The sequence below is a fragment of the Perca fluviatilis genome, chromosome 4 (genome assembly GCF_010015445.1).
Source record: "Perca fluviatilis chromosome 4, GENO_Pfluv_1.0, whole genome shotgun sequence".
Taxonomy (NCBI): Eukaryota; Metazoa; Chordata; class Actinopteri; order Perciformes; family Percidae; genus Perca; species Perca fluviatilis.
Genome location: NC_053115.1, coordinates 12,776,796 through 12,795,395, shown reverse-complemented (window position 1 = coordinate 12,795,395; position 18,600 = coordinate 12,776,796). Strand labels below are relative to the sequence as shown.

General features: G+C 40.9%; 1 protein-coding gene across 3 annotated transcripts in view; it reads right to left on the bottom strand.

Annotated features, from left to right (window-relative positions):
* srpk1b (SRSF protein kinase 1b) overlaps positions 1 to 18,525 on the bottom strand; it is a 32,920-nt gene extending 14,395 nt beyond the window's left edge. The window contains exons 1-2 of one of the 3 annotated variants that reach the window (XM_039796936.1): positions 18,404 to 18,525; positions 17,642 to 17,696 (exon numbers count right to left, since the gene is read on the bottom strand). In XM_039796936.1, coding sequence (XP_039652870.1) covers positions 17,642 to 17,696; positions 18,404 to 18,416 — 68 coding nt within the window. In that variant the 5' untranslated portion in view covers positions 18,417 to 18,525. Of the gene's footprint in view, positions 1 to 5,752; positions 6,049 to 13,042; positions 13,237 to 17,641; positions 17,697 to 18,403 lie in introns of those variants that run through there. The other 2 variants (XM_039796934.1, XM_039796937.1) reach the window with 2 other exon arrangements.
* Between the last annotated feature and the right edge of the window lie 75 nt (positions 18,526 to 18,600).

Here is an 18,600-nt window from a genome sequence, read left to right as displayed (position 1 = left end):
GTACATTAAACCATGTTAAGCTTTTTCCTCGCCATATTAATAATATTAATACGGCCACTGATGAAGAAAATATTAACGTGAAGATAACTTCTATAATAGTTGGATTTCGATTTAGTTTTTTTGACAGGCTTAAGTGTTCATGACAAGATATAACCATGATAAATCTGGTGATGATCATCGTTGTTTAGATACATTAAACCACGTTAAGCTTTTTCAAGTTTAGCGTTTAATGTCCCCGTCGTAACTGTTGGTCATTTCCTTCGCGAGCTCCTGATAAATTATGCCGTTTCTTAGATTTTTGCTATCTAAAATAGCGGTTATATTTTTCTGGTAAATTAAATTAAAAAAGTATCTCGTCTCCTCGTTTGTCCACTTACATCTGTTTTTGTTTTGCAAACAGAGCGGAAATACTGGGCGGAAATGAACTGAAACTTCTTCTTCTTCGTTTTATTGTGGGTTGCAACCATAAAATGACCTAAAACTTAATCGCAATTCATCATTTATTCGGCAAATAACGTTTCCATCAGCGTTTATCGCATAAGCCGTATATCGATCAAGAGAAAATCCAATGAGACCGAACGTATTTCATTTGAGTCGATATTCATGAAATTCAGTCGGATTTTACTGTTTCCATAAGGCATTTTTCATTCGATATCACTTAATTCGGATAAAAACGGGTCGATGGAAACATAGTCAATCAATCACCAATGAATTTAGTAAACACTCTTCAACCAATTAGCAACTAGGGCTGGCCTAGATATAAGAAGTTCTTAGCCGACTAACACTCATATGAATTTGTCGACTAATTGATTAGTTGATTTAACTGACAGATCTGTAAGACCAAGTTTCTCCACAAAGAATCATGCAAAAGCACCACTTTAAATCTTGTGTTCACCAGAGATTTGCTCATAAGTTTCTTGGCAATAAGTGACACGGGGCGACACCCCCTCGCCACAAATTGCTTTCTAATCTGTGGGAAACACTGTGTTTTACCTAGGTCTGGGTATCGTTCAAAATCTTTCGATCCGGTGCCAATTTCGATAACTCAGTTTCGATGCCGGTTCCTAATGATACTGAACATCAACAAAAATACATTAAACACAAAGCTTTTATTTTCCACTTTAATTGTGAATCAAAACGGTTATCAAAATAAAAAAAATCTGGTAAAACTGCTCACTCAGAGTAACATTATTAAAAGTGCCTTGCTTTGAAGCTCAGCCTGTCAGTCAGTCATCAGGACAGAGAAACCACCGTTCTGCCTGCTTTTCTAAGAGAAAGTGTAACGTCAACAGCACCGTGACCGCTTTCGGCTCGCCATTAATATCATATCGCAGCAAACGGTGTCTGCGTGAAGTTTTGAAAAACTGTAACTACACTTGAAACCAAACGTGACTCTCTGTGACTTCAACAAAACTGCAGACAGTTTACTCCGTCCGTACCTCTCCGTGTGTGTGTGTGTGTGTGTGTGCGTGTGCGTGTGTGTGTGTGTGTTGGTCGGAGCTCCGCTCTGTGTCAATATGCAGAGAGGACAGATAAGCTTGCGCTTACGCGCTCAGACACTTTTGGAACCGAAATTTGGCACCGAAAGAAATAATTTTTCGGTGCCATAAAGTATCAACGTTCGGTAACCAGCCCTAGTTTCACAATGCCTTGCTATGCTTAAAACAAACAACTTTTTGTTCATCTCGAACTTGTGATTTTGAAAATCACAAGTCCTTATGCTGCCTCACTGTATTACTGCAGAGGGCTGATCATGGTGCACTGTGGAGGTAAGAACAGCTAACAGCTCCCAGCAAGAAATCCCTTTCTCTGCATTGCAGTGCAGACAGAGGTTTACTTCACAAACAACATTGTTTTTCTTCACACTATTTCAAATAAACACACTGTGGTCTTACATACAAAATCTCTCATTTGAATTTTTAAGCAGACTCATTTCAGATTTTTGTAGTCACAACTTGAGAAAGTTTTATCAACTGATTGCAAAACTGTTAGCACACAAAGGCAAATCTAAGCATGTATCGACTAGGTAAAAAGTTATATTTCATCTGCAACTGTGTATTCAAAATGAGCATGCTTAAAGTAATGTGCCACGTGCTTTTGGCCAGGCAAAGCAACCTATATGTATTTTTTTTTTTTCATAGAAGTGATTGTTTTGGTTGATTGTACTCTGTTGTGATGTTAAAAGTCATTAGGATTAGCATTCTTAGCTAATCAGTTCATTGTCTTAAGTCTGAGCAGAAGGACCATTTTGGATGCATCATTGCTAAAACATGCGCACAAAGCTGTGTTATGCTTAGCCGCCAGCAGAACTCAACTGTTTGTTACCATTTCTGAGGGAGGGAAAGACAATTAACAATGGTGAGTTGAAGTCAGAGGTGCAGGGATTATTTAATAAATTAGGTTACTATTATATTTTTGTCAGGAAATAACTGAGTTCAACGAATTCAGGGTTTTTGGTGCAGACACTCAACTTCAAAGAGTACAAAATATATTAAGAGCCAACTTGTGCTTGCATATCTGCTAATATCACTACAGTATATTTGATATATCTGCAAGATTCCAAATATTAACCAATAATACTGGCCTGCTGATATATGCCTGGCTCATATATGAATAGGGTGTAGGAGGCATCCTCCTAGGAGAAAAAGCTCAGACTAAAAGATTTTTAATATTATTCATTCTGTGATTATACTTCTACACATTCACCCATCTGCTGTGAGATTTTTCTCTCAAAAAGAAAAGGTGTCACTGAAGTGGGCACTCTCAATTTATTTATTTTTTTTCTCAAAATGTTTTCAACCATAAATAATGTTTGGGTCTCCCTACATTTTACAGCAGCATTAAAGATGTTCAGTCAATGGTTTTAGGTTTTGTGTTCTCAGTAGGTAAGCCTTATAAAACTAACTTTCTAACTGCGTGTCAATCACTGCTCATGCACACGCATTCAATCCTACCTACGGCACCTTTAACTATATCACATTTACTTTAAAAAAAAGTGAGGCCTCCAAACACACTGTGTGGCAAAGGCTAAACATCACTACATGTATTCTTTTACTCACAGGCACAAAGTGTACAAATATATTTAAACGTTGGTTAGGTCGGTCTATTCTCCTCCCTTATCCCCATTGCTTCCCTCTCATGCTTTCTGTGTCTCAAATAGGGCTGTTGGAACGGAACGAATTCCGATAGTTGAATATAATTTGAATTAAAAAAAAAAAATCAATACTATTCAAATGTGATTTTTATAATTAGGTTGGCTAACGTTAGCTAATCTCCCTCTTCTCAAGTCACGTCTGATGAACAAAAAGCATTAAATATTTGAATATTATTCAAATATAAAAAATTAAAAATGAAATTTGAATGGTATTATAGAGGAAGACTGACAGCTCTAGTCTCAAATACTTAAAGACACACAAGATTTGGAGCAGTCATCACTAATTGGTGACCCAGACCGAGTGACGTTATATCCAGACCCAATTTAACACTTTTAAAGCTGGTTCGCCTGTTACTCCTGTTATTTAGTTGAAAGCAAAGTAGGATTTAAAAGGATATTCTTTTTAAACTGAGTCCGGCGCAATGCTCACTCCACATACAGCAAAACGCTACATCACTTCCAGCAAACTTCACGGAAAATAATGAAGGCAAAACTGAATCGGCGATCTGTTTTAGCCAGATAGTTTCTGGTCGAGCTATATATAACTACATGAACAATCACATTGGTATCGGCTGATGCTAGCTGCCGTTGTGTTAGTGTGTTTTTTTTTTTTTTTTGGGCCACGTGGAGTTTGTGATGCTGAAGTGAAGACTAAGCAATGTCCGTGGCCTGGACGTTTTTCACAGTGAAAAAAGAAGAAATGCGAGTGCACTATGCAATACTTGATGCATAATCAAGTCCTTCAACGCCGCCAATTTGATCACTCATATTAAAAACCACCATCCAGAAGTTCACAAACAATATCAGGAGCAAGCTACTAGCAGCCTTAACGCTAACAGTGGCAGCTGCCTCCCACACGCTAGCAAGAGTGTGGTGGAGACGAAGAGAGAGAAAGAAAAAGAGAGAGAAGGAGGTGTGTCACTGATGAAGTTAGCAGTAACGCTATAGCTGTTAAAGTAGCAGCGCAGACTGTACACAGTTAATCTGTCGGTGAATAAATACTACTACTCCTCAAGACAAGACCCAAGCCAAGTTTCCGTGTCTTGCATGCTAGCTGCTGGTTAAAGAAAGTGAAGGATTTAGGCACTCACTAACTTAAAGTTGGCTGGCTTTAAGGTGGACCAGCTATTCTCATTTTAGTGACAAGCCGCTCCTCACAAGTTTTGCTTTAGTGATCTGTCCCTCGGCAACCCAGGGAAACCCCTGTTAGTCATAAAACCTGAACAGGATATTTTGTTTTATGTTCCTTAGTTATTGATTTGATCCAAACTTTTTCACAGATGAGTTAAACTGGACTTTCATTAAGTTATACACTTGAAAAAAGTAGCATAGGAAAGACTTGTGAAATTAAATTTAAAAAAGATGTGTATATGTCATATCAGCCAGAATGAGTTTGAAAATGTCGGCATATCGAATACTGGCCAAAATCCAATATCGTGCATCCTTAGATGAGACCATTGCCATGTAGTAAAAAAGGCATTTTGACAAAAAATCATGCATCCATGTCAGTGAATGTTGGCTGTCTCCCCCCCCATTGTGCTTTGCACCTGAGCTCCCCTCAAAAGACAAAAACAAGACTAAAATCTCAAGTGTTTTTCCTAGGACTAAAAATAGACTAAAATGTTGATCATGGTGCTTGATAACTATGACTAAACTGAGTTTCTGTCAGCTTAAATCCCTTACACATATTAAGGATTAAGTAGAGCTGGGCAATATATCGATATATCGATATCGTGATATGAGACTAGATATCGTCTCAGATTTTGGATATCGTAATATCGTGATATGACAAAAGTGTTGTCTTTTACTGGTTTTAAAGGCTGCATTACAGTAACTCTTCTGAACTTACCAGACTGTTCTAGCTGTTCTATTATTTGCCTTTTACCCCACTTAGACATTATGTCCACATTACTGATGATCATTTATCTAAAATCGTGAAATCGTAAAAAGTGTGAAGATATTTTGTTAGAGTACCAATTGTCAACCCTAGAATATCACCGCAATATTGATATCGAGGTATTTGGTCAAGAATATTGTGATATCTGGTTTTCTCCCTATCGCCCAGCCCTAAGATTAAGTAAAAAATAAAGAAAAAAAAGAAAGAAAAAAAAAAAACTTGACACATGGACCTTTGATCCCAGGACTAAATCTAATTATGGCCTAGCTGGAAAAATCAACACTATTTTTATTTAACTAGGGAGTAGAAAGAGATGGAGGGACAGAATGGTAGAGGTTACAGGGACAATGTCTATGAGAGATACTTTATAAGGGAGAAATGTTTAGCAAATATGCATGACATAAAAAAAAAATGACATTTCGAACCCAACACAAGCATTCTCAAATTTAGGACAGTAGACGAGTATGCCTTTCCAGATCGTTCATTCTAGTTTTTTTTAATCACTGCGGTACGACAGATGGACAGAGACAGTTTAATGCCCCCTGACGGCCAGACAACAACAACCATGAACAAAACGCACGATACTTCAAGGACTTCTGAAACACTCAAAACACCTGGAGCTGTTTCAAGACAACCTCAAACTGCATATGGTTGACCCATCTGCGCGCGCACATACACACACACACACACACCACTCTTACCTGCAAGATGCACGGATGCCCATGGGACGTGATGGAGGGAGGACAGAAGAGTGGAGTTCTTAAAAGAAACCCTTTCACTCAATCCGCCAAAAAAAAAAAAAAGAAGGGAAGGGAGAGGGATGGAGAGTGAAAAGTAGAGTGGAGAAGGAGAGTGCGATCAGTGCTGATGACTGAAAAAGCAGAGATTGTAGAGGAAGGGGTGGGGGGAGTCTGCAAGCAGAATGAGAATAGGGGAAAGAAGAGGAAAGAGTGGTGGGAAGACAAGTGCAGAAAGGAGAGGAAGAAGAGGAGAAATGTGCAGGCTTTGCTGCGGGCTGAACACTGAGGCTGAGTCCTGGAGCACGCTCGCGGAATCTCTCGCTCACTTTCTCTCTCTCTCTCTCTCTGACCGAGAACTCTCCTTGGCTGTCGTGAGCCGCTGGCCCGGCCCCCTTCACTGACAGCTGGGGGATGATTGGGTGATGTAGCCCAGCACTGCATTGCAGGTGAGGGACGACATCAGCCCCCACCCCTCCTCCTTGTCTGACCAAAACAACATCATTCATCTTTCCCCTCTCTGTCAGTCTGTCCATCATCATCATCATCATCACCCCCCGCCCCAATTTGGTACGCCTGCCATACCAGCAATGTTTCACTCATCTTCTTTTCTTTTTTGCACTGAAACAGCAATGCTACTCAGTATTTTTGTTGCACAGGCATTATGCTCCAGCAGTGTTAGCAGTTTCTGCTTCACAATCAAGATGATTTGAACCCCTAGATGTAGAAAAGGAATCGGTAGGAAAGCATATATATAACAGTATAATCCCATGCTTGAGACAATGAAACTAGATTAATTATTAACATAAGTCAAAATTGACAAAACAATTTCTGGAAAAAAAAAGAAAAAAAAAAAGGAGGGTGCAGTTATTAATTTATTTTAAAAGAAGACGTTTTGTTTTTCAATCTTTAAACAAACCCTGGTTGCATAGAGGATAACCCCCCTCCCCAACCACCACCACCAGAGGCATGTGCCCAAATGTTTGACCACCCTCTCAACTGAATCACTGTTGTGACTTCATTTATATAGTGATCAGGGTTTTCCCTGCCATTGTATACGTCTTAGGTGCAGCGCCTTAATATTTTGGCGCACTGCCTATACTAAGCGAATGACTGTAAGAGAGCATCTGGACAAGCCGATTGTTACCATTATGCATCCACGGAGCAGTCGTCTTCTGCACACGTGCCGCATCATGTTTCTCGCGCAGAGTGCAAACAGTGTCACAGCCACACACACCCCATGCATGTTGCGCACACAGCGGCAGCTGCAGCCCACACGTTAGCAAGTGTACGGTGAGAGAGAAAGAAAAAGAGAGAGGAGGTCCGTGTATTAAGTAGGGCTGGGTACCAAATGCAATACTTTTTAGGCACCGACTGAATCGCCTCTAAAAGTATCAAGTATGGAAAAATGCCTCGTCATTCAATACCCAATTTCAATACCTAAGGAGTAAATCTCATCGGCGTCAGTGAGCCAATAAGCATGCAGCATGCTTTTACGAAGATCTAATAATACTTGTGATTGGCTGTCTAACGTTCCACGTCGTAGAGACACGCAGGAAAAACTCTACGTTACACAGAAACAGGGCTCACGTAGGAGGAGGATGGAATGTTCCTCAGCTTCTGCAGATGAGAAACACCTGTGCACCAAATGGCCGATGTGTGCAGATGCTCTGGTGTGCTGTGGGAACTACAGTATTTGGTCAATCCGGTCCATTGTCCAAATGTATGCAATGCTAAAAATTGTCTACCTTTGTAATCCCACATTCAGTTTCATTATCTTAATTCTAGAGATGCACCGATTACAATTTTCTAGGCCGATTTCCGATTTTTCATTGAGTTTGACCTGCCGATACCGATTTTAGCCGATACCGATTAAATTTTTTCTAACCACTTTACAGCACACACAAATATTTATTTTCTATCTTTTCTTTAATAGAACATTTTACATAGAACATTTTTTGAACAGATAATCGATCGCTATAAAATAGAACTATTTAAATTACTCCTGGTGTGGGAAATTCACACATCTAAAGTGCTAGGTTATGGAAGAACCATTTCCTTCTTTTCACATCCAATATCCACCAACGTTTTTTTGATATATTTAGAAAACTAAACAGTCCATAAGCAGTGATTGTTAATAGTGCATGTCGGAGAATAGCGCGGACACGCGCTTCACACCGCGAGCGGCATGCACGCCACCGGGGGGGGAAATAACAGAAGAAAAAATTAAATAAAATTAAAAAAAGAGAGAGACTCGCAAGGAGGATATCTAGTCAGTGGAGATTGCGTGTGTGCGCATCCTTGAGAACTGTAACGGTAGGGTGCCACACAGCGAAACACCTCGCGAATTTTGGCCAGCGAAAGTTTGCCTCGGGGGCGGGGTCGCGAAAACAACACGCAAGACCGCAACTTTTTTTTAAATGTACCGGGCTGTCAGAAGACAGGGCGGTAAAAATGCACAGTAGCAACTCATGGGTAAAATGTTAGCTCATAAATGCTCTGGTAACCTGGCTATGTAGCCTAGCTGCCTGGCTATGCTTACAATGAAATGCAATGTCCGAACATGCTAGCGGGTGACCTGTCGGCTAGCTGAATCATTTTGAGTGTTTAAACTATCTACAGTGGTCTATTTGGTGGTGTGTTTGCCCTGTTTAAGTTTGTGTGACATATAAACAACAATCCGTGTTGCTACAAGCGTCAATGTTCGCCAACAAAACATGTAATCAAACAAATGCACAAGTAGCCTAGCTAGCTAGCTGCCTGGCTAGGCTACAATGAAATCCAATGTCCGAACATGCTAGCGATTAGCCTGTCGGCTAGCTGAAAAGTTTGAGTGTTTAAACTAACATATACAGTGATCTATTTAGTGGTGTATGTGCCCTAATTAAGTTTGTGTCACATAAAACACAATTTGTGTTGATAGAAGTACCGATGTTCGTGTAGAAACATTTTAATCACATCAAAATTTTCATGATACGGCGCTGATAACCTCCGCCATCTTGGTCAGACTTTTTTTGTAAATCCCGCCTCCAAACACAAACAAACGGACCTGACTGGTTCTCGAGTGGTCCTCATTTGAATAAAGTTAAACTTTCGTCAACTTTATTTCGCTGCCCTCGGCGATTCGCTCTCATCTCGCTCAATCAGGGCGAATTTCGTCTCCATTCAACCTCAATGAGAGCAAAGCGAAATTTTGCTGTGTGGAAACCTACCGTAAGTCGTATAACTTATGTTATCAGTTCATTGTTAGCTGGTGATTTCGTTGTTTGTGTTCTTCACCTGCTAGCTAGGTTGCACGTGGCTGTTGATTCGATGTAATGGCGATTGTTGAACGCCCTTGCTCACGTTTGTATTTTATGTACATTTACATGCTACAGTAGTTACAATGCATTAAGATAATGTAATTAATAGTGGGTTTATTGTTATTTGCTAGCCTATATATAATTCCTATGCATTGTGCATGGTAGCCTTTACAATGTTATTTATTTACAGCATTTGACCGGCATAAAATCGGCATACGTCAGACTGACCGGCCGGTCATGGCCGATCACGTGAAAATCAGCCAATTCCAGTCACCAGCCGGTCTATCGGTGCATCTCTACTTAATTCATTGTAAATGTATACGCCCAAGACCAGTTTACTGATGCACCTCTACAAAAGGAGCTGTATGCACCTGTACAATGCAACGGCAACAGATAGTGTTGCCGTACATCTAAATGTTCAATTTTAAAATCCCATTGCTAATCAGTATTTGAGTTCATTTTGACATAAAAATTAGATTCACGTCTTCAATACGTACACAGTTTGGTGCAATTTTGTTACTCTGAACAAATGATTGAGGCAATTCTTCAACACATTAGAGGGCGCACACACACACACACACACACACACACACACACACACACACACACACACCTCAACAAGGATACAGAGAGCATGACAATATAACCAGTGGTGAATAGTGCCTGTTTCTGCATGTGAGCACTCGCTGTGAAAACCTGATGTGCACACATATGCAATCCTTGCTTAAGAGCATATCTACAGAACAATGCTTAACACACACACACACACACACACACACACACACACACACACACACACACACACACACACACACAACACACACACACACACACACACACACACACACACACACACACTTTCTTATTGCATTGGCTATTCTGGATTTTGGGGATAATGCATAGATGATAACAATAAAATAAAAATAACCAAGCAGTCGAATACTGATTTGGTAGTCGATTACCATGGCAACAATTGGAGCTTCGAAGCATTCGGGTCTGCCCTAGTACAATGACACTAACGAGAACATGAAGTGTAGGAGAGAGCTATTTCAAAAAGATATTAACTGCAGCCTCACTTAGTCCTAGAGCCCCGCATTTGAGCCAAAGCCCGACGGGGCCCGACTTATTCACGGCCCTCATAGCTCACACGCGGGCCGGACAAGGGGCCTGTATTAGGCTGTGTTAGACATCCAATAAATTACTACGAGATGTGCTGTGCTAGGTGGAAACAACACAAGACCAAGCTACCCCGACTGGTCTTGCACAGTGTTTATTAGGCCTGGGACGATGCTTTTGTCCCGATTCGATTCTGTCACGATGCGTGGGTGCCGATTTGATTTGTATTGCGATTTTCATTTGTTAACTCAACTCTTCCAGGATGTGCGACGACAGAGAGAAAAAAAACTGAATCTGTTAATTTTTCCGATCCCCCATCCAGCTATTTTATCAACAGATATCTGATCTTAATATCATATCGGTGCACCCCTAACTTTCTGCTTTTGCTCCGTTTTGCTGGAAACGGATATGATGTAGTTGCCGTCGGCGGTACTGTATAAACAGAACATATTAAGGTCAATCATTGGTTTAAAAAAATAAAAATTCTAGGGAAATAATTGATTCTAAAATCATCTCAAAAAAATAAATAAATCACGACATACGATTTTTTTTTTTCTACACCCCTAGTGTTTAGTGTCCCCACCAGCATCAATAGCAGCTAACATGACTTCAGCGCAGCTAGAAGAGTTAGAAAGGAGGACTGTACTAAAACCCTCCACTGTGGATTCTGTAGCGTAAGGAGGCTCATTTTTTCATTTGGGGTTGGTCTTGGGATTGGCCATGTTCTGTGGTGAAGCCTTGATTTTTGATGCATAGCCTAGGTGTTAGGTAAGACAACCTGCATGTTTTCTGTATTATTTGTTTAGATTGTATAGCCCTCCGTTGTGAGCAGCAGCCTGCCTCAGCTTGTCAAAAATGCCTTTTTACTGTGGTGGTGATAAACGTTTAAACTAGCTTGAAGTGTTTTTTAAATCTATGGAAATGTATTGGAGGCAAATCAAGTGATGATTTGAGATGCTAAACTGATCAAACATGTGGTCAACTCACTAGCGGCTTGGTCGACACTTGAAAAATAAAAAAACATTAATTTAACAACAAAAAAATGCTCCAAACTGTTTTCTAAATTAACTTAAAGAATTGAAACAAAATATAATCACGTTGCCATTAAAAATAAAACAACCATTTTAATGGCTGCAACAGTAGTATAGGCTGTGTTATAGGGAGGAGAGAGAGAAAAAAAAAAAAAAAACACAGGCTCTAGTCGGGCTCGGGTCGAGAATTATGATAAGCTGTCGGACAAGGGCCGGGCAAGGGCCTGAACGTCTTGGGCCAGGGTCGGGCTAAAGCCTAGACTTTAGGCCAGTGCAAGGCTCTGCTTAGTCCAACAACAAAGATTCTACTGCCAAAGTCCCTGTTATTCTTTAACAAAACTGGTCATACTTTTACATGTTTAAACCTTTTTCATAAGCCGATGCTGAAACTGTCTTACACACAAAGAGCCTAAGAAATTATCTGTTTAACTGCAGCCTGAGCCACATTTCCGTACGGGCCAGTGATTGTGCCAACGAGGCCTGAAATCTAATACAGAGCCACAACCACTTGACATCTCCATCACTCCTGCGCACACATCGGACATGACAGTGTGTCAGTGTCTCCTGGTTTCTCTTTGTTGTATTGCTTCCACCCATCCAGCCCTATCAGATCTCTACAGCAAAATAAACAAGGGCACAGAGTTGGAAAAAGCTCTTGGGGATGGAGTGCGGCCAAAAAGTGTACGTTCTCCTCTCCTCCTCCCCCCCCTCCAGACAAAATCAATGACAAGTGCCTGGGCAGCAGAATGAAAAAGCAGCACTAGGTAATTGTACCGAGGGTGCAATGCACACAGTGTAAACGAGTGTGCTGCAGCACCTTCACTTTAGCACTCCAACACCTGCTAAAAGTATGCATGTCTCATGCAAGGGACAATGTTTTTTACTTCCAAGCAGATACGGCATGACATACTAAGAGAAAGAGAGAGGACACTGCAGCTTTGTATGCTACAGCACCTATTAAACCACTGCAGGTTTTCTTAGTTCACAAAAACAAAGCTCTCTGCACAAAAAGCTGAAAAACCAACATCTTCTGCATGGCCTGAAGCAACGCACCCCTTATTTACAATCAACACATGTAGGCCTATGTATATTTATAAGAAGGATAGTGGTGCATCTGCAGGGTGAAGACAGAGAGCACTAGAGAAAATAGAGGGACACAGAGCTGTAATGGGCTGCCAATGATAAAAGATTATGTAATGAAATGCAGCTATGGAGGGAGAGAAAAGGGAGAGATAAGAGCAAAATACAATATGAGTGCAGATGTGTGGGTAAATACTCTGCAATGCTGGCTATTCCTGTTCAGTCTCCTGAGTGCACAAGTAATCCTAAAACTACATCTGAGGCACAGAAAGTTAGATAAACTAGCGATTTCATGTCTGAAGTGATGCAAAATAAAGTAGGATATTTTAATGCAGTAATAAAGAGAAACAATGGGTGGGCGATAAGCTTTTTTTAAAAGATGGCAGCACAAATCAACCAGGTACATCATTAGTCCCGTTCTCGCTTGCTTGCACACACACACACCAAGCCAAACATGAGGAGGTATTCAGGTACCTCACAGAGTCAGAATCTGCTTCTTAATTTTTTTTAAATGGATCAGCCCATCAATAAGTCAGCCAAACTGTGTAAACTGGTATCTGGCGCACGCACCAAAACACTACTCACTGAGCGGCCATCTTCATCATCACAGATTCAACAAGAAGTACAGACGCAAGCAAAGTCTGAGTTTTACTAAGAAATCTCTGTCAGTCTTGCTTCCTCTCTCTCATACACAAACACAAACATGAGACTTTTGCACCACTCACTTGCATGTGAGACCGCTGGCTAGCTTCACCACAGCTGTATTGATGGAGAAGATCCAGTCCAGGAGCCACATGACCCAGAGGACACTTGGTTAAAGCTATTTTACACTACTCTATACTGAACTAAACTCGGATAAGGCAAGTGGCACTTTAAAAGCTAGGTCTGGTACCAGGTCTGCTCTCCTCTCCCCTGGCTCTTCGACTGAACAGTGGCTGCTGCGTCCTCTCAGCAGCACAGCAGCCACAACAGAGCAAATGACACACAAGAGGGGGAGGGAAGGAGTATAATGGGTGCAAAGAAAAAAGAGAGAAGGGGCGGGGGGTGATTGACAGAAATCATGCATTTCCAAGTGTAAACTCTTGCACAGCATCACTGTCAAGAGGGGAGAGGGGCAAATATACTGCTGTGTAGGGTAAAGGAGACAGGTGCATGCTGGTGGGGTTAGTTAATGTAGTTTGGCCTGTATAATCAACACTGTTAGCAGTAGTATGAGCAGCAGCAGTTGCTGTGACAGCTCATGGAGGCAGTGGCGGTACTAGCCTACAGTACTAACAGCTGGAGAGACTAACCCTCCAGCTTTGAGTATTAATTTTGGATCTGATGAGGCTGCTGCATCAAGCCATGCAATTATTAAAAAAGCACTAGCTTTGGCCAAGAGATTAATCCCCTCATTTGCCAAGAGACAACTGTCGAGATTGTTGAGCAACAAAGCAAAAATAAAGCTTTCAATAAAAAAAAGAAGTAGGTGGACTGGCGTGGTGGTAGAGAGGAGGGAGATGAGAGATATATTTAGTATGTGGCTTGCTCCTAAGGAGTGAAATGGAAAATTTAGTGAAGCACCCACAGGCGAAGGTTGAGTCTCATGACATGTAAAGAGGAGAAGTGGGGAGGAAGAAGGGCAAATGGGTGAAGTAAAGTTTACCGCCCCGACCGGGACATCAGCGGGTAACCTCTGTCTGAGTAGCTGTGTAATAAGCGAGATAATGTAGAGCGAGTCGGTCAGTCATTGCATATTAAACCCCTTCAGGCTGATTCAGGCATCACCCTGACGGGGTTCAAATACACAATAATGACCGACTCGCTCTGCATTATCCCTTACATATGTCACTGTTATGGGCTTTCAGACTAAAAGGCAGCAACGGCATCAGCTGCTCTCTAAAACCCATTATTACCACAGCGCTTTGTACAATGCATCAGCAGCTACCGCCATGCTTAAAGTTCAACCTGGTTTAACTTTGGGCGCAGCGTGCTGTAGATGTGCACCGAACCCAGAGGCGAGCACAGCTCAAACCATGTTTTGTCTGAAAGGCCCATTATAGCAGTAGCTTTTGGCAGAAATATAGCATTTGATATTAGGGCTACAACTAACAATTATTTTCATTATCAATTAATATGCCGATTATTTTCTAAATTAATCAATCATTTGGTCCCAAATAAAATTTCAGAAAATTGGGGAAAATAATTGTCCCTTTTTGAATTGCACTAGAGTTCGTTTGTCCCGCTGGTGCGGTTCGTCAGGGCAGGTGAGAACGCGGCAATCGCACTCGGGTGCGCGCCAAAAGCAGACCAAACAAGAGTTTGATTGAAAATGTACCGAGACCACCTCTTCAAGCAGGTCTCGGTACGTTTTTAATCGAACTCTGGAGCGGTACGTCTGTGGTGAGAACGCGATCCGTACTCGAACCGCACAGACTATATATACTCCTCCAGTCTGAGCTAATGTCTCCTGTAGTCAGGTGTGTTTAGCAATCTGCGATGCAGCAGAGCAGCAAACTGTAGCAGCTTGCAGTGTTTCTATCACAGAAATGGACTGTGATCAAGCTTGCCGTCCATCACTCGCATCTCCGTGGTCATACCAGCTGCCGCTAAAATTGGAGACACCGCACAGCAGAGCGAAATCTCAGGAAGCAGAGCAGACATAGTAACGTCTCTCGCGAAACAATGTCTGATCATTTAAAAGGTCCCATGGCATGAAATTTTCACTTTATGAGGTTTTTTAACATTAATATGCGTTCCCCCAGCCTGCCTACAGTCCCCCAGTGGCTAGAAATGGCGATAGGTGTAAACCGAGCCCTGGGTATCCTGCTCTGCCTTTGAGAAAATGAAAGCTCAGATGGGCCGATCAGGAATCTTCTCCTTATGAGGTCATAAGGAGCAAGGTTACCTCCCCTTTCTCTGCTTTGCCCGCCCAGAGAATTTGGCCCACCCATGAGAGAGAGACATCATGGCTTTCAAACTAGCAAAGTTGCAGTTGGTCAAGGCCAAACCCCCCCCCTCCACCTTTCACTCACCAATTGATTTGGACCAAAGCAAACTCACTACAGGTGTGAAAACGCCCTAATTAATATCATATAAAAACAGAGAAAAGCCAGAAATCTTGATATTTGAGAGGCTGAAAACTGCATTTTAATGTCATTTTCCGTTGCATCCCTATTTGACATTATGACTAGATTAAAGAATAAAGCCCCGTTTTGCCATTTATAGGGGAGTTGTAATGTTAAATTGATTTAGTTCATATCGCAATAGCAAATTCCAAAGATTTGTTGTTGTGGGGGCCCTGAGGTAATTTGCATTATTTACACAGGCTTTTTAATTCAATTTGCATAAAAGAGAAATGCCCCTGCTCTCCTGGTGTCTCAACATCTGCTAAAAGACTGAAGAATCTAGGGCTGCAACTAACGATTATTTTCATAGTCGATTAATCTGTTGATTATTTTCTCAAGTATTCGATTAGTTGTTTGGTCTCTAAAATGTCAGAAAATGGTGAAAAATATTGATCAGTGTTTCCCAAAAGCCCAAGATGACGTCCTCTTGTTTTGTCCACTACTCAAAGATATTCAGTCACTACTTGACAGCATCAACATGCTTTTAAATAGGATTAAATGACTTCCTTACCATCCATAATACAATACTTGAGAACTTCAATGTCTATTATGTACTTTTGTGTAGTTCTTTTATTAAAATATTTTTTTTTTCCCTTTATTTGTTGGGCTTTTCCGACAGGACAGCTAGGTGAGAAAGGGGAGACAGAGGGGGAAGACATGCAGGAAATCGTCACAGGTCGGATTCGAACTGCGTCGAGGCATAAACCTCTCAGTATATGTGCGCCTGCTCTACCCACTGAACCAACCCGGCCACAAAAAAAACCCATATATACTACTATGTGTAATAATAATAATAATAATAATAATAATATAATAATAATAATAATAATAATAATAAATTAATAATATGTGTATGTATTCTACATGTGTGTGTTGTTGTGTATTAATGTGTGTGTGTGTGTGTGTACTGTGTGCTGCGTAGATGTGTGTGTGTGTGTGCACGTAATGTGCGCGTCTGTGCGTATAATGCGTGTGCTTGCGGCTGTGTTGTGTGTGCGCGTGTTTGTGTGTGTGTGCGTGTTTGTGTGTGTGTGTGTGTGTGTGTGTGCGCCTGCATGTGCGCACGTGTGTGTATGTGTGTGCACGTGTCATTATGTGTGTTTTTATTTGTGCTGTGTGAGTAATGTGCTGCGTGTGCATGTTGTGTGCTGAGGTTTGTACTCCTTCCATATATATATGCACATATGTTGCATCATTATATAATTATTTTACTATATTGTGGTAATATGTGTATGTGTGTGTGTGTATGTGTGTGTGTACTTTGTCTGTCTGTGTGTGTGTGTGTGTTGCTTATGTGTGTGTGTGTGTGTGTGTATGACGTGTGAGTGTGTGTGTGTGTGTTTTTTTTCTTGTTTTTGGTGTGTGTGTGTGTGTGTGTGTGGTGTGTGTGTGTATACTGCGTTTTGGCGAGGGGGTGGTTTTGCGCATAATTTGACGCACTATAATGGATGCCACGCTACGCCCTATACGACTATTGCTTGTACGCGCGACTAATCCATGCTATCTATCATGTTTTTTATTTTTATTACTCTCCCCTCATCGCGCATCAATGGTACTAACTATGTGACTACTACTAATCCTACTCTGTATCTTTATGCGTAGCGTTCTTTTGTTTTACGCTACTTTTCTATCGTATCTATCTATCTGCTAGCTAATTCGCTTGTCCTGCCACCGCACATTTGCATCATTGCATCTATCGTATGTGTGCACTCGCATCTACTACTTGGCTCTATTGTCCTCACGTACCTACATCCACTATACACTTATATCGCTAACTAATTCGTATCTACTTATTTCATCATGCGCATCTACCGTACTCCCACCACTACCACATACCCTCCACATATATACATATATATACACACTATATATATATATATATATATATATATATATATATATATATATATATATATATATTACATACATACATACATACATACATACATATATATACACACACACATACATATATATATATATAAAATGATAATGTAAAGGAGTTGTAAGTCACACAGTTGCAGATACATTGTGATGCTGCATCCACCAAGCGGGACAACTCCAAATCACAACGCTGCCAAGTTTACAGCCAAGTGAGAAATTAAAGCTGCGCAGTGTTCTCATGAGTGAGCCTCCTGCTTTGTGTTTCCGGAACAGAGAGAGTAAACCGTAATATGACATGAAAGAAAAAAAAATAGAAAAAAAAAAACAACTTACTTTTTGCCAGGTTTCCTGGGCCTTGTCCTCTTCTTCCTTGCTTGCATTGCGAGTACTAAAAGTAGAGAGAAAACAGTTAACACATAGCTAGCTACTTAACTCGCTGTTTTTTTTTTCTCCAAATACGACAACGTGTTGTTTCTTAAAGCTATTATGGCCATTTCGTGATTTTAGAGAAAGAGGACCCAGTATTGTGTTCCGGGGCTGCAGGTGTAAAAAAAACAAAAACATCATAGTTAAGGACTACAATAGCAACTGTGAGTAGCTAGCAGGTTGCTAAGTTAGCTGGAGTAAACGCCTCTAAAAAGCTAGTAAACCGGCCTTTGTGGTGTGTTGCCCCAATAGAAGAGGTATTTTAAGTTAACGTTAGCTGCTACAGTAACTTGGTAATTTTGACTGCCAATATCATACAGGTTTTGTCCATTATCATGCCGAGCCCTGGTAAATCTGTTTATAGTTTTGTTGAGGACAATGTGGCTTATTTTGTACTCTAACCTGGATAAAAGTTTTGGCGCATAGCTACTTGACATGATCAGATGCTAACGTTAGTCTGAGAACCTTAGCTAGAGCTAGCATACCGTGAACATACACACACACAGCAGAGCGCATGGTCCACTTTTACTTTTCATCAACGGTTACGCGGCTTGTTACAGTTGTTAAAATAACTATGACAATTAATTTGCCAGAGAAATGTCTTGAAGAAACGCGTATGTGTTTCAAGTAATATGTGTAAAAGCATTTTGTAGTAAGTTACAGCGTTACCTTTTCTTTCCATGCTGCTATCCAGTCAGGAGATACGCTGCGTTCACGAACTGTTGGAAATGTCTACTCTAAAGTAGCGCGAAAAGGAACAACTCAACAGAGTTGAGCTGTAGTGGGCGGAGTGTGTATAAACGGTTACAGCTAATGGTATTTGGGATGTATTTGCTATCATTTGGCGAATAAATTAGAACATTTGC